This window comes from Nomascus leucogenys, chromosome 14, assembly GCF_006542625.1.
Source record: "Nomascus leucogenys isolate Asia chromosome 14, Asia_NLE_v1, whole genome shotgun sequence".
Classification (NCBI taxonomy): domain Eukaryota; kingdom Metazoa; phylum Chordata; class Mammalia; order Primates; family Hylobatidae; genus Nomascus; species Nomascus leucogenys.
The window spans coordinates 64,075,656-64,091,380 of NC_044394.1; the positions used below are offsets into that span (position 1 = coordinate 64,075,656).

At 38.7% G+C, this 15,725-nt stretch overlaps 1 protein-coding gene across 7 annotated transcripts in view; it reads left to right on the forward strand.

Moving 5' to 3' along the window:
- CTNNA2 (catenin alpha 2) overlaps positions 1–15,725 on the forward strand; it is a 1,208,900-nt gene that overhangs the window by 434,784 nt on the left and 758,391 nt on the right. For all 7 annotated transcript variants that reach the window (XM_030827614.1, XM_030827615.1, XM_030827616.1 and 4 more), the window contains 2 exons: positions 1,776–1,895; positions 6,032–6,298. In XM_030827614.1, coding sequence (XP_030683474.1) covers positions 1,776–1,895; positions 6,032–6,298 — 387 coding nt within the window. The remainder of the gene's footprint in view (positions 1–1,775; positions 1,896–6,031; positions 6,299–15,725) is intronic.

Below are 15,725 nucleotides of genomic sequence, written 5' to 3' on the forward strand. Positions count from 1 at the left end.
TTTTAAAAGTGCCTTTCCGTACCATAAAATGTAATTTGACTTGAGTGCCTAAAAAACCTAACACATGACAGTTCCTTTTTCAACTGTACTTCCTTTTTCACATGAGCACTATTAGAGCCTAGATAGGAATTGGGAATGACTAACATTGAGGATTTACATCATCGTTTCATATTTTTATAATTAGGAAAAAAAAGAAGATGCATGCTTTCCATAGAAGATGAGAATGGAAACTTAAATTTCCCAATCCAGGACATAAACGTTATGTGGCATCTAGATTAACCTCCCCCCAACCCCTGCCACCAATATCATTCCAAATAACTTCCTTTGCTTGCTACTACTCTTTCCTTACTAAGATTTGGTAAATTGAATGGTGTTACATATTTCTGGGACAAAAGGCTTGATGATATTCATTATTACTGGTTTAGATACATATTCTCTTCCTTTGCTCAGTGCACTTGATAAGGAAGTGAAATTAGCCACCTTTGTGATTGCGTCAAGCCTCAATTAAGTTCAGATCTGAGTTAATATAATCTATGGTTATTTTCAGCCATTGTAGTTGTCATTTGTGTTTCCGAATTGTCAAACAATGCAGTGTCTATATAATGCCCTTTAATTTGCCCAAAATCACAAGAGCTGATCTGAATTCTGCCCAAGTATTTCTTGCATTTCTCATTACTCTTTCTTTCAAAGCTGCCTTCTCGCTCCATTCCTCTCTCAGGAAATGGAAGCAGTCAGGGGCCTCTGTCAGACTCCCTTCACGTTTAAGAGCAGTTGATTTTCCAAAAACACGTCTGTCTTGTGCTTTATTCACTCAGGACTGTGTTCTTGGCTATTTCCATTGATGAAATTATTTCTATAAAGACCCTACCTGACTGACAGGGACTTAGTGGACTCCTTCACCACAATATCTTAATTTTACTTTAATGGTGTCCACAGATGGTACAACTTAAAGGTTTACCAATTATGGAAATTTTCACACCATATTGAAGTTAAGATCATTGTGGAGGGGAGAATAATACTTCTCAAAACTTAAATTATCTATGAAGGAATTTTGATGAAATTCACAATTCAGGTGCAATGCTACTATGGAAAAGTTCACTGAGACAGTTTGCAGGGATTTGGAATCATGGCACATTGGTGGGGCGGTGTGCTTGCCATCATCCTCTCCACCCCCATTCCACTCCAACTGATACCACCTTCAAATAGCAACAAAACTTCAAATTCACTTGCTTTCAAGGAATCAGTATTTCCTCTTTCCATTGGATGGAGAGGTATAAACTCAGCTTAAAATTATACTCCCTTTAGTCCCAGTGCTAGAGATGTTGTCAACATTGGTTGCAGATTCATGCCGTCCTAAATTTTTAGCAGCTCAGGAATTTCTCCAGTCTTCTGTTTGTAAACCATTTTCTCTTCTGAAGGCTTCTAGAATTTTTTCTTAACTTCAATATTTTTTCTCAAATATATTTTCCTTAGTGTTTCTACTTAAAGGTCGATATCTTTCCAAATCATACTTTAATAAAATATAATAAATACAGGATTTTATATGCACCAGGAGTTCAGCAATTGCTCTTTTATATACAAAATGTTTTTAAGTCTTGAACAACTATTTAATATGACTACACATGATTGTTAGAGGAACTCTTCTCCTATTTTTTCATTTACATGTTAACACATACTAGTGTTTTAGAGTTTTGGGGTGCAAATTCCATTTCTAATATGTTGAATAATATTTAAATACTATCCACTAATAAATATGTTGTTTTTCACCACTGCAGGTAGAAGAGGCCCTGGAAGCTGTCAAAAATGCTACAAATGAGCAAGACCTTGCAAACCGTTTTAAAGAGTTTGGAAAAGAGATGGTGAAACTTAACTATGTAGCAGCAAGAAGACAACAGGTGGGAAAGATTTTAGGAATGCTAGGGGAGAAAATGGGTGAGTTTATATAACCCTATAGCTTCGTAGGCCTGAACAATGGATCAACCGCATCTGCTTGCTATCAAATGCCCTAAGAACCTGTGATGACAAAGATTGCTTCCTGCAAGGGCCAGTTGTGATGCCATGGTGGGCTCCGGACCACTCTCTGGCCCCCACCTATAAGCAGGCCACAGATGACTTGCTTCACTGGTGGACCCACCCTGCTAGCCCTACCACACTCTTAATCTTCTATCCACTGCAGGAACACAGCTCTGATGTCAAATAAAAAATATTAAACTGTGGGGGTAGTGCTGTGGTCAGTCTCTGGATGTCACCCTTTGCCCTCACTTTTTGTCTCCTAGTCTTGTGAACACCACCACGCATATGCACTCCCAGGATATGTAGTATGTGGGGTGAAATTTTTCTGAAAGAGAAGAAGAAAACATGAACGAAATGAGAGGAAAGGCGGGGGTGGGGGAATAGAAAAAGAGAGAACAGGGGGAAAAGGGGAGGGGAGTGGGAAAGGGGAGGAAGGGAAAAAGGGGTGAGAAGAGTGCAGGTGAGCGTGAGTCACTCTCATGATGCTGTGTGACCTGGGATCTCCTCAGCCTCAGTATTAGTTTGTTCTCATGCTGTTATAAAGAACTGCCCTGAGACTGAGTAATTTATAAAGAAAGGAGATTTAATTGACTCACAGTTCCACATGGCTGGGGAGGCCTCAGGAAACTTACAATCATGGCAGAAGGGGAAGTAGGCACCTTTTTCACAAGGTGGCAGGAGAGAGAATGAGCAAGAGCAGGGAAAACTGCCTTATAAAACCATCAGACACTGTGGGAACTCACTCACTAGCACGAGAACAGCATGGAGGAACCACCTCTATGATCCAATCACCTCCCTTCCTCGACACATGGGGATTATAGGTCCCTCCCTCCATATGTGGGGGTTACAATTCAAGATGAGATGTGGGTGGGGACACAGAGCCAAACCATGTCAGCCTCTTTTTTGTCTAGGGATTTCTCAGTTTCAGCTAGTTCTGTTTGCTCACTGGATACCTTTAGTATTGTGTTCCCATCGAGTGGGTTTTTATTCTTTCGCCATAGAAAAAATATTTCCGAATGTGGAAGGATCTCCTAAAATCCTTTCACCATCCTTTTGACTGCTTCCAGAATTTTTTTAAAACATTTTGGGCCATTCGTAGTTTCTCTAATATGTCTCTGACCAACAGGAAAGTTCCACTCAACAAACATTTATTGAATGTTCATTCTGTACCAGGCTTAAGTGAGGCTGGGATTAGGAACTTAACCAAGAGTTGGTCCTCTGTGAGACAGGCACATAAATGTGATTTTAGTTTATGTGGTTATTTTTAAGTGTGTTTTTATCAGCAGAATTCCTTGTTCAAAGGGAATCTTGTATGGTAGCCCAATGTGTAATATAAACAGGAGCAAAGTTACTCTGAATAGTGAGAGAGAGAGATAGAGAGCCCCAGGAGGCTACTGGTGCAGGCCCCAGAGTCTAGAAGCCTAGGAATCTGGTGTTCTGATGTCCAAGGGCAGGAGGAGAAGGGCATTCTGCTCTGGAAGGGAGAGAGAATGAATTCACCCTTCCTCCACCTTTTTGTTCTCTTTGCCCCCAGCCGACTGGATGGTACCCACCTACATTGAGGGTGAAGCTTCTCCACTTAATTCACTGGCTCACACGCCAGTCACCTCCTAAAACACTCTCACAGTAACACATTCAAAATAATGCTTCATCAGCCTTCTAGACACCCCTCAGTCCAGTCAAGTTGACAACTAAAATAACCAACAGAGATGTGCTGATTTTGAGATATCCACATTTAAACATCAAATAGAAGAGAAGTGTTGCCTGGAGATGGAAACATGGGCCATCAGGATGTAGCTGACATTAAAAGCCATGAGAATATATATGATGTTCATATGAAAATACCTACGTTATTTATTTTTACTTCATTAATACTTTGTTTTTAATTGATTGTTAGTTCAGACTCTTTCAAGAAAATTTAGAAAAACAGTAGAACAGAAAGAAAGGGGAAAAACACATAATACCCTACCACCCACAAAGAATATGGTGCTGATATTTTGGTATATTTTTTTTCAGATATTTATCTTCACATTTTAATGCATTTAAAATCATACTGTGCATACGAATATGCATATTGTGTTCTGCTTTTTAATTTATCTTATAAATATTCATGTTATTAATTTTTGGAAACTAATTTTAATTATCCCATACTCCAATATGAATGTTTCAGTAGTTTTTTTTCCACCAATCTTGGTAATTCAATATTTAGATTGTTTCCAGTTTTCTTCTTAGGATTAAAACATGTTTCTTCAAGTGTTTTATGGAGATATTTTCACAACCTGCATTTCTCACTTGTGTGTTTAGATCTATTTTATCATTTTATTATTTTTTTTAGTATAGATACCCAGGAATGGAATTTCTGGACCAGATGTTCTGACATTAATAAAGGCTTTCATGATTGGGAGAAACCTACCTCTCGTGCCCAAATCATTGCCCAGTAGAGAATACATTCAAATATTTGTTACCTGTTTATCCATTTTCATCTCTGGGGCTCAAATTAGATAATCCCAATTTAGAAATTGTGTTACCTAGCATCCATCTTTTAATGCTTAAGCAAAGGGGGAAAAGGATGGTTCAGTAAATTATTCATTATTTATTACCAATTTACTTGACAATCTTAGATATCAAATATAATGTGTTTGTCTCAGAATTATTTTGACCAACAAAACAGAAGATGTAATTTCTTGTTACCAGGTCATTCATCTATCATATGCCAAATGAGCAAATTAGGAAGAGAAGCCCAGTGGTTCAGATACCCTTTACTGATGTTTTCCAGCTGGAAGAATATTCTCCCAGAGATACACAGCTGGCAATCTTGCATGGCTCTCAGAGAGCAACCCTGCTTTAACATTTCTGAAAATCATGTGAACATTTTCTTAACAACAGCCTTTAACGATGGAGATAAAGAGACTCCCTAGTGGTATTATTTTGTCATCCAAAACTAGGAAAACAAATCATCTTTGGCCTGTTATTTTCTGTGCTCTAAACTTAATGATGAGCTGCCATTAGAGGCTGTCAACAACAACAAAGAAGGAACCCTATTCTGAAAATGATAATTAAGGGACACTGATGTGCTGAGCAAAAATCAGAAGTTTGGTTTCCCATTTGTAACAGTAATTGAATATGGAGGCAAGTAGGGCCTCAGAAGACTGACGTTTTCAGGTTTTCTGTCTGTTCATAACTAACTGTGTGGCCCATGCAATCAACTTACCTTCTTGGTGGCTTGGTTTTTGTATTATTTCAGCAATAGTTTATTGAATGCCTCTTATAGGCCAGCCACTTTGCTAATGACTAAAGAGCCACTGAATAAGAAAACTAGGGCTCCCTGCTGTCATTAGAGGTACGTTATAGAAGAGAAATATATGCTCAAAAAATACAGTAAAGTAGGAAGTGTTAGTGATAGGAGAGGAATAGTGTCTTGTGGGAACAGATGAAAGGGGACACAGCTTAGAAAGTTGGGTGGAGGATGTGCCAAGTCAGTGGAGCCCTGTCAGGTGAAAGGGTAGGGCAGAGGAGGAAAGCTCAGGCATTGCACATAGAAGGGACAGTAGGCCAGGCGTGGTGGCTCATGGCTGTCATTCCAGCACTTTGGGAAGCAGAGGTGAGAGAATCCCTTGAGGCCAGGAGTTCAAGACCCACCTGGGCAACATAGCCCGACCCCACTTCCACAGTTTTTTTTTTTTTTTTTTTTTTAACTAGCCTGGTGTGGAAGCATGTACCTGTAGTTCTAGCCACTTAAGAGGTTGAAGAGGGAGGATCACTTGGGCCCAGGAGATGGACGCTGCAGTGAGCTTTGATAACACCACTGTACTCCAACCTAGGTCACTATAGAGACCTAGCTGTCTCTATAAAACAAACAAGCAAACAAAAGAGTATATGCAAAGGCCTGGCAGCTAGAAACAGCACAAGGGTTTCTGAAGTTCAGTGTGTTACTAAGAGTCTGTGACTCCAAGCTGTGTTGCAAATATTTCTATGCAAATTTCACGTATGTGACAGCTTTCATGTGTTACGCACACAGGAGCTGAAGGATCCTCACTGTCGGGATGAGATGGCAGCTGCCCGAGGGGCTCTGAAGAAGAATGCCACAATGCTGTACACGGCCTCTCAAGCATTTCTCCGCCACCCAGATGTCGCCGCTACGAGAGCCAACCGTGATTATGTGTTCAAACAAGTCCAGGAGGCCATCGCCGGCATCTCCAATGCTGCTCAAGCTACCTCGCCCACTGACGAAGCCAAAGGCCACACGGGCATCGGCGAGCTGGCTGCGGCTCTTAATGAGTTTGACGTAAGCATCCTGGTGAGGTACACAGAGGGGTGGGCACTGGTGCTGACAAAAAAAAAAATGTATTGGGGATGAAGGGCCACTACAATAATTTACATTGATTTTTCTCTTTTGGAGGTTTTAATAGTAAGATAAACTACCTAATGCATTTCTGTAATATATTGGCTAAGCCATTATCACTTGTCTTTAAAGAAACAACTGTGGCCGTGGTGGCTCACGCCTCTAATCCCAGAACTTTGGGAGGCCGAGGTGGGTGGATCACCTGAGGTCATGAGTTCGAACATGGAGAAACCCCGTCTCTGCTAAAAATATAAAAAATTAGCCAGGCGTGGTGGCGCATGCCTGTAATCCCAGCTACTCGGGAGGCTGCGGCAGGAGAATCGCTTAAACTCAGGAGGCAGAAGTTGCGGTGAGCCGAGATCGTGCCATTGCACTCCAGCCTGGGCAACAACAGCGAAACTCCATCTCGGGGCAAAAAAAAAGAAACAACTGTATTTAAGAGTGCCCAATCCCTTCCAGGTAGATGAGATACCTCACAGGCTATTTTAGGGACAGTTCATAATTTGGCAATCATCTTTATTATTAAAGGGGCACATGTTATGGGCAGCCTAGAAGTACGTTGCCTCTGTGTTGTGCCTGCGTGAAAAGCTGCCATCAATTTCTTTGTTTTAAATCAGTGATAAAGTCCATTGCCCTATGATCCCACACAGGACCCTGGTCTTCATTAGAACAGCCCCTCTGGGGAGAGCCTGTGTTAGTTCTGTGAAAGTCCTACATTCTACACTGGCTGTTTCTGGAGGTGTGTCCTGGTGAGGGAAGAAGCAAGGAGGATTGTTCACTGTGCTGAGCCATATATGAAGCATCAGTGTGAGTGAGAAGGTTGCACACATGTCATCAGCACCCCAGGATGACAGGCCCCGCTTCCCCCCGGGTCAGAGGACCTATGAGAGGTTGGAATTTATTCATCTTATGACCAATGAAAACCTACAAAGATTTATAAATAATTAGCATCTACTTTCCAGGGTTATATAATCCTGCAGGGAGATGAGGGAAGTAGAATGCACTAAACACCATTTAATTGATAAAACACAATGTTACAGGAATTCATAGAAGAAAAATAGGTTACTTAATGGTCATGAAGAAAGATGACGAGCTTGCTTTTGAATATGTTGATGTGAATTTTTGGCAAGAAATAACTACTTAGTGGCTGGAAAAAAAGGTCCAGGAGCAAAGCAATGAGTGTTCAAGGCTTGGAGATGGATGATATAATTGAGGAATAATTTTAACAGTTCATATTCAAATATCTCTTACCGTTTTCACAGTGGTCTCTCCTCTTTCCCATATTTTTACAGTTAGTTATATGTATCTCACACCATATATTACTTACTAAGGTTTTTTGTGAGGATTAAATGTGATAATATATTTAAAGCACTAGCTACAGAAATGAAGACTTAATAATAGGTAATTTTATTCACAAAATTGCAGCGAGCAACTGAAAATTCATAGAAAATAATGAGAGAGTTCAGAATAATGTTTACTTTGTATAACATAAATATACAAAAATCTCTAGATTTTCATCATGTAAAATAAAGTAGAATAATGAGGAAAGAGATATACTAGTCACAAAACAAATAATTTTTAAGAATTTTATTTTATTATTTCTCGTATCTGCTAGAAATAAGTCTAATATAGATGTGAAGGACCTAAAAAGTAATATTATGTTACTTTACTGAGGGACAAGTTTTACTCGTCAGTAAATGATATCATGATCTTGAGTAGGAGAACTATTCATCCTATCAGTTTTCATAACGTTGAAGCAATCTCAATACAAATTCTAAGAGGATTCTTTTGGAACTTGACAGAGGAATGATAAAGGATTTTTTTTGTTTGTTTGTCTTTTTTTTATATTCTAGAATAAAGAATGAATGAACCCATATTTCAGGGAAAAGTAAATGAGCAGATCATACACACAGATATTAAAACATTATAATGCTACATTAATTTTAAAGGTGTGTATTGAAACACAAATGGACTCATCCATAAAACAATAAAAAATCATAAGCAATCTCAAATACAAAATTATTTTATAAATTGGTGTTTATTAAAATTAGTTAAGATTGGATTATTTAGTCAGATTTTGATACAATTACATTATTCTAGTTATAATTTATTTTATAATCAAAAATAAATAACAAAACCTAAGTGAGGAGCTGTTTTGTTTCACTCTTCATATTTAAGAGTGAAAATATGAAGCACAGGGAGAAGGCCTGTGAACAGTCCAGGACCTTTAGCTGCTGCCACCTTCTGTCCAAGAGTGTGACAACTCCTGCTTCCCCATGCTGCCTTTTGTTTCCAGACCATTTTCATTAAAAGGACATTTTATCCCCAATTAATGTAACAACTGATGCATCACTGCAGCATTGCAAAAGGCTTTCATTCATAAAAATCAAACTTGAGGTCATGTGGGGAAAATCTATTAGCAAAGTATATCAACATGTTGAATGTTCAAGATTTGTTTTTTTTTTTTTCCTTAAGTGATATCTCCTCATGCTGGACAAATAAGGCTTTGGAAATGTAACACATGAATATAACCATCAAACGTGTTTTTTATAAAACACAATATATTTGAAACAGTTGGAAAATATTAAAATATAAAACATAATATGGTAAATAAGTCACTATATTTTATTAACTTTAAACTTCTATATCAACTATATTACTTATAATATTAACTAAGTATATTATATATTAATGAAAAAATTATATTTTATATTAGCTAAGTATATTAATGAGGTAATATATTCTTATTAAATGTATACTGTTTCTCAAGCTAGGAGAATTACATGAAACGTTATCTAATGGTCAACATTTTACTTCTCAGAGGTCAACAAAAATCAAAATGTGGAGGCTGTCTGAATTGCCATTTTGAAACAATAATTCCATTTGATGTGGTTCCCTAACAATTGTCATTTAACAAATGCAATTTAATTGCAGCACTTTCTCAAAAGTAGTAATGCTAGTAAATTAGTATTGAATTTACAGACTATAATGTGATTCACCTGCTGTAGATTTTCCATCACTCCTGATATCAGCAAACCTAGACAGTAGTTAATGATATTTGAAATTTTCTCATTAAAATAATATACCATTTCTCTTTATTTTGTGACTAAATTATAAATTTCTGTTCCATAGCTGTATGATGAATACTGTTTTTTTTTTTTTAATTTCTCAGGCATGCTATTTTGAAATTGATTTTGAATTCATGGACATCTGTCATGAGTCCTAAATGCTATTCTCAGATATTAAACAAATTGATATTTCATTGGGTGAAAAAACTCACTCAAACTTCCTGTGGTTTACTTTTCTGGCAAAATCTCTTACTGATACTTGGTAAAATACCTTTCTCATATAATGAAAATTTAAATACATTTAACGTCTTTGAAATGCTGAAGTTAAAAGGAACCATAAAAATGCAAAATATATTTTCATAGACAGCATAGCTAGTATGCCCTAACATTTATTTTTTAAAAATTTTACTTTAAGTTCCGGGATACATGTGCAGAATGTGCAGGTTTGTTATCTAGGTTTACGTGTGCCATGGTGATTAGCTGCACCTATTGACCCATCCACTAAGTTCCCTCCCCTCGCCCCTACCCCGCAACAGGCCCTGGTGTGTGTTGTTCCCCTCCCTGTGTCCATGTGCTCTCATTGTTCAGTTCCCACTTAGGAATGAGAACATGTGGCGTTTGATTTTCTGTTCCTGTGTTAGTTTGCTGAGGATGATGGCTTCCAGCTTCATCCACGTCCCTGCGAAGGACATGATATCATTCCTTTTTATGGCTGCATAGTATTCTATGGTGTATATGTGACACATTTTCTTTATCCAGTCTATCATTGGTGGGCATTTGGGTTGGTTCCATAACTTTGCCATTGTAAATAGTGCTGCGGTAAACATACATGTGGATGTGGCTTTATAGTAGAAAGATTTATAATCCTTTGGGTATATACCCAATAATGGGATTGCTGGGTCAAATGGTATTTCTGGTTCTAGATCTGTAAGGAATTGCCATACTGTCTTCCACAATGGTTGAACTAATTTACATTCCCACCAACAATGTAAAAGCATTCCTGTTTCTCCACAGCCTTGCTAGCACCGATTGCATCTATAGCATCTATCTATTCTTGACTTTTTAATAATTGGCATTCTGACTGGCCTGAGATGGTATCTCATTGTGGTTTTGATTTGCATTTCTCTAATGATCAGTGATGTTGAGCCTTTTTTCATGTTTCTGGGCCATGTTAACATCTTCTTTTGAGAAGTGTCTGTTCATATCCTTTGCCCATGTTTGGATGGGGTTGTTTGTTTTTGTAAATTTCAGTTCCTTGTAAATTCTGAATATTAGACTTTTGTCAGATGAGTCGATTGCAAAAATTTTCTCCCATTCTGTAGGTTGCCTGTTCACTGTGATGATTCTTTTGCTGTGCAGAAGCTCTTTAGTTTAATTAGATACCATTTGTCAATTTTGGCTTGTGTTGCAATTGCTTTTGGTGTTTTCATCATGAAGTCTTTGCCCATGCCTATTTCCCGAATGATATTGCCTAGGTTTTCTTGTAGGGTTTTTATGGTTTGGGGTTTTACATTTAAGTCTTGAACGCATCTTGAGTTAGTTTTTGCATAAGGTGTAAGGAAGGGGTCCAGTTTTAATTTTCTGCATATGACTAGCCAGTTTTCCCAGCACCATTTATTGAATAGGAGATTATTTCCCCATTGCTTGTTTTTGTCAGGTTTGTCAAAGATCAGATGGTTGTAGATGTGTGGTGTTATTTCTGAGGTCTCTGTTCTGTTCCATTGGTCTATCTGCCTGTTTTGGGACCAGTACCATGCTGTTTTGGTTACTGTAGCCTTGTAGTATAGTTTGAAGTCAGGTAGCATGATGCCTCCAGCTTTGTTCTTTTTGCTTAGGATTGTCTTGGCTATATGGGGTCTTCTTTAATTCCATATGAAATTTAAAGTAGTTTTTTTTCTAATTCTGTGAAGAATGTCAATGGTAGTTTGATGGAAGTAGCATTTAATCTATAAATTACTTTGGGAAGTATGGCCATTTTCACAATATTAATTCTTCCTAACCATGAGGATGGAATGTTTTTCCATTTTTTTGTGTCCTCTCTTAATTCCTTGAGCAGTGGTTTGTAGTTCTCCTTGAAGAGGTCCTTCACATCCTTGTTAGCTGTATTCCTAGGTATTTTATTATCTTTGTAGCTATTGTGAATGGGAGTTCATTCATGATTTGGCTCTCTGCTTGTCTGTTATCGATGTAAAGGAATGCTTGTGATTTTTGCACCTTGATTTTGTATCCTGAGACTTTGCCGAAGTTGCTTATCAGTTTAGGGAGTTTCTGGGCTGACATGACGGGGTTTTCTTAATATACAATCATGTCATCTGCAAACAGAGAAAATTTGACTTCCTATCTTCCTATTTGAATACCCTTTATTTCTTTATATTATCTGATTGCCCTGTCCAGAATTTCTAATAATATACTGAATAGGAGTGGTGAGAGAGGGCATCTTTGTCTTGTATTGGTTTCCAAAGGGAATGCTTCTAGCTTTTGCCCATTCAATATTATATTGGTTGTAGGTTTGTCATGAATAGCTCTTGTTATTTTGAGGTATATTCCATCAATACTTAGTTTATTGAGAGTTTTTAATGTGAAGGGATGTTGAATTTTATCAAAGGCCTTTGCTGCATCTATTGAGATAATCATGTGGTTTTGTCTTTTGTTCTGTTTATGTGATGGATTACGTTTATTGATTTGCCTGTGTTGAACCAGCTTTGCATCCCAGGGGTGAAGCTGACTTGATCATGGAGGGTAAGTTTTTTATGTGCTGCTGGATTTGATTGGCCAGTATTTGATTGAGGATTTTCGCTTTGATGTTCCCCATGGATATTGGCATGAAGTTTTCTTTTTTTATTGTGTCTCTTCCCAGTTTCAGTATCAGGATGATGCTGGCTCCATAAAATGAGTTAGGGAGGAATCCTTCCTTTTCAATTGTTTGGAATAGTTACAGAAGGCATGGTACCATCTTCTCTTTGTACCTCTGGTAGAATTCAGCTGTGAATCCATCTGGTCCTGGGCTTTTTTTGGTTGGTAGGCTATTAATTACTGCCTCAAATTCAGAACTTGTTATTGGTTTATTCTGTAACTTTACTTCGTCCTGGTTTAGTCTTTGGAGACTGTATGTGTCCAGGAATTTATCCATTTCTTCTAGATTTTCTAGTTGATTTGCATAGAGGTGTTTATAGTATTTTCTGATGGTAGTTTGTATTTCTGTGGGGTCAATGGTGATATCTCCTTTAGAATTTTTTTATTGTGTCTATTTGGTTCTTCTCTCTTTTTTTCTGTATTAGTCTAGCTAGTGGTTTATCTATTTTGTTATTTTTTTCAAAAAATTAGGTCCTGGATTCATTGATTTTTCGGAGGGTTTTTTGTGTCTCTGTCTCCTTCAGTTCTGCTCTGATCTTAGTTATTTTTTGTATTCCGCTAGCTATTGGATTAGTTTGCTCTTGCCTCTCTAGCTCTTTTAATTGTGATGTTAGTGTGTCGACTTGAGATCTTTCTAGCTTTCTGATGTGGGCATTTAGTGCTATAAATTTCCTCTTAACACTGCTTTAGCTGCATCCCAGAGATTCTGGTACGTTGTCTCTGCTCTTTGGTTTCAAAGAACGTCTTGATCTCTGCCTTAATTTCATTATTTGCCCAGGAGTCCTTCAGGAGTAGGTCATTCATTTCCATGTACTTGCGTGGTTTTGAGTGAGTTTCTTAATCCCAAGTTCTAATTTGATTGCACTATGGTCTGAGAGACTGTTACGATTTCAGTTCTTTTGCATTTGCCAAGGAGTGTTTTACTTCCAATTATGTGGTCAATTTTATAATAAGTGCCATGTCGCACTGAGAAGAATGTATATTCTGTTCATTTGGGGTACAGAGTTCTGTAGATGTCTATTAGGTACACTTGATCCAGAGCTGAGTTCAGTCCTGAATATCTTTGTTAATTTTGTGTCTTGTTGATCTGTCTAATACTGACAGTGGGGTGTTAAAGTCTCTCACTATTATTGTGTGTAGAGACCTATTAGTCTCTTTGTAGGTATCTAAGAACTTGTTTTATGAATCTCGGTGCTCTTGTATTGGGTGCATATATATTTAGAATAGTTAGCTTTTCTTGTTGAATTGTACCCTTTACCATTATGTAATGCCCTTGTCTTTTTTTATCTTTGTAGGTTTAAAGTCTGTTTTGTCAAAGACTAGGTTTGCAACCCCTGCTTTTTTTGCTTTCCATTTGCTTGGTAAATTTTCCACCATTCCTTTATTTTGAGCCTATGTGTGTCTTTGCATGTGAGATGGGTCTCCTGAATACAGCACACTGATGGGTCCTGACTCTTCATTCAATTTGCCTGTCTGTGTCTTTTAATTGGGCCATTTAGCCCATTTAAATTTAAAGTTAGTATTGTTATGTGTGAATTTGATCCTGTCATCATGATGCTATTTGGTTCTTTTGCACACTAGATGATACAGTTTCTTCATAGAGTCATTGGCCTTTATATTTTGGTGTGTTTTTGCAGTGGCTGGTACTGGGTTTCCTTTCCATACAGGAGCTTTTGCAAGGCAGGCCTGGTGGTAACAAAATCTCTCAGCATTTGCTTGTCCGTAAAGGATTTTATTTCTCCTTCGCTTATGAATCTTAGTTTGGCTGGATATGAAATTCTGGGTTGAAAATTTTTTTCTTTAAGAATGTTAAATATTGGACCCCAAGCTCTTCTGGCTTGTAGAGTTTCTGCTAAGGAGTCTGCTGTTAATCTGATGGACTTCCCTTTGTAGGTGACCTGGCCTTTCTCTCTGGCTGGCCTTAACATTTTTTCCTTCATTTTGACCTTGGAGAATCTGATGATTATGTATCTTGGAGTTGATCTTCTCATGGAGTATCTTAGTGGTGTTTTCTATATTTCCTGAATTTGCATGTTGGCTTGTCTTGGTAGGTTGGGGAAGTTCTCCTGGATAATATCCTGAAGTGTGTTTTCCAGCTTGTTTCCATTCTCCCTGTATCCTTCAGGTACTCTAATTAATTGTAGGTTCTGTCTTTTTATGAAGTCCCATATTTCTTGGAGGCTTTGTTCATTCCTTTTTTCTCTAGTCTTGTCTACATGCAAGACTAGAGAAAAAAGACTACTTTATTTGAGCAAGGTAGTCTTCAAACTCTGATATCCTTTCTTCCACTTGGTTGATTCAACTATTAATATTTATGTATGCTTCACGAAGTTCTTGTGCTGTGTTTTTCAGCTCCAGCAGGTCATTTATGTTCCTCTCTAAACTGGTTATTCTAGTTAGCAGCTCCTCTAACCTTTTATTAAGGCTCTTAGCTTCTTTGCCTTGGGTTAGAACATGCTCCTTTAGCTCAGCGTAGTTTTTTATTACCCATCTTCTGAAGCCTACTTCTGTCAATTCATCCATCTCATCATCCGTCCAGTTCTGCACCCTTGCTGTAGAGGCATTGCCATTATTTGGAGGAGAAAAGGCACTCTGGCCTTTTGGGTTTTCAGCATTTTTTCAATGATTCTTTCTCATCTTCATGAGTTTGTCTAGTTTCGATCTTTGAGGCTGCTGACCCTTGGATGAAGTTTTTATGGGGCCTTTTGTTGTTGTTGTTGATGCTGTTGTTGTTGCTTTCTGTTTGTTTGTTTGTTTTCCAATGGCCAGTTCCCTCTTCTGTAGGGCTGCTGTGGTTTGCTGGGGGTTCACTTCAGGCCCTATTCATCTGGTTTGCTCCCATGCCTGGAGATGTCACTCAAGAAGACTGGAGAACAGCAAAGATGGGTGCCTGCTCCTTCTTCTGGGATCTCTGACCCCAAGGGGCACCAATCTGATGCCAGTAGGATTGCTCCTGTATAGGATGTCTGACAACCCCTATTGGAGGGTCTCACCCAGTGGCACAGGGAACAGGACCCATTTAACGAATCACTTTGACTGTCCCTTGGTGGAGGGAGTGTGTTTCGCTAGGGGGAAACCCACTTGTCTGGGCTGCCCAGATTCCTCAAAACTACCTGGAAGAAAGGCTGAGTCTGCTGGTCCACAGAGACTGTGGCCACCCCTCCCACTATGGGCTCAGGCCCAGAGAGATCCATTTTCTGTCCCTGAGTCTCTGGCTGGAGTTATTAGAGTTGCTGCGGGGAAGCCCCACCCAATGAGGATGAATGGGTCAAGCTCAGGCCTGAAGAGGCACTCTGGCAGCAGTCTGCCACAGCTGGTGTGGTGGGCTATGGGGGACAAGTCTTGGGACCAAGCTGTCCAGCCTCCCTGGCTCCAGCAGGGGAAAAGCATGGCCTGGAGCTATAGAAATGGATGTCACCCTTACCCCGCCCAGGAAGCTTAGTGTGTTA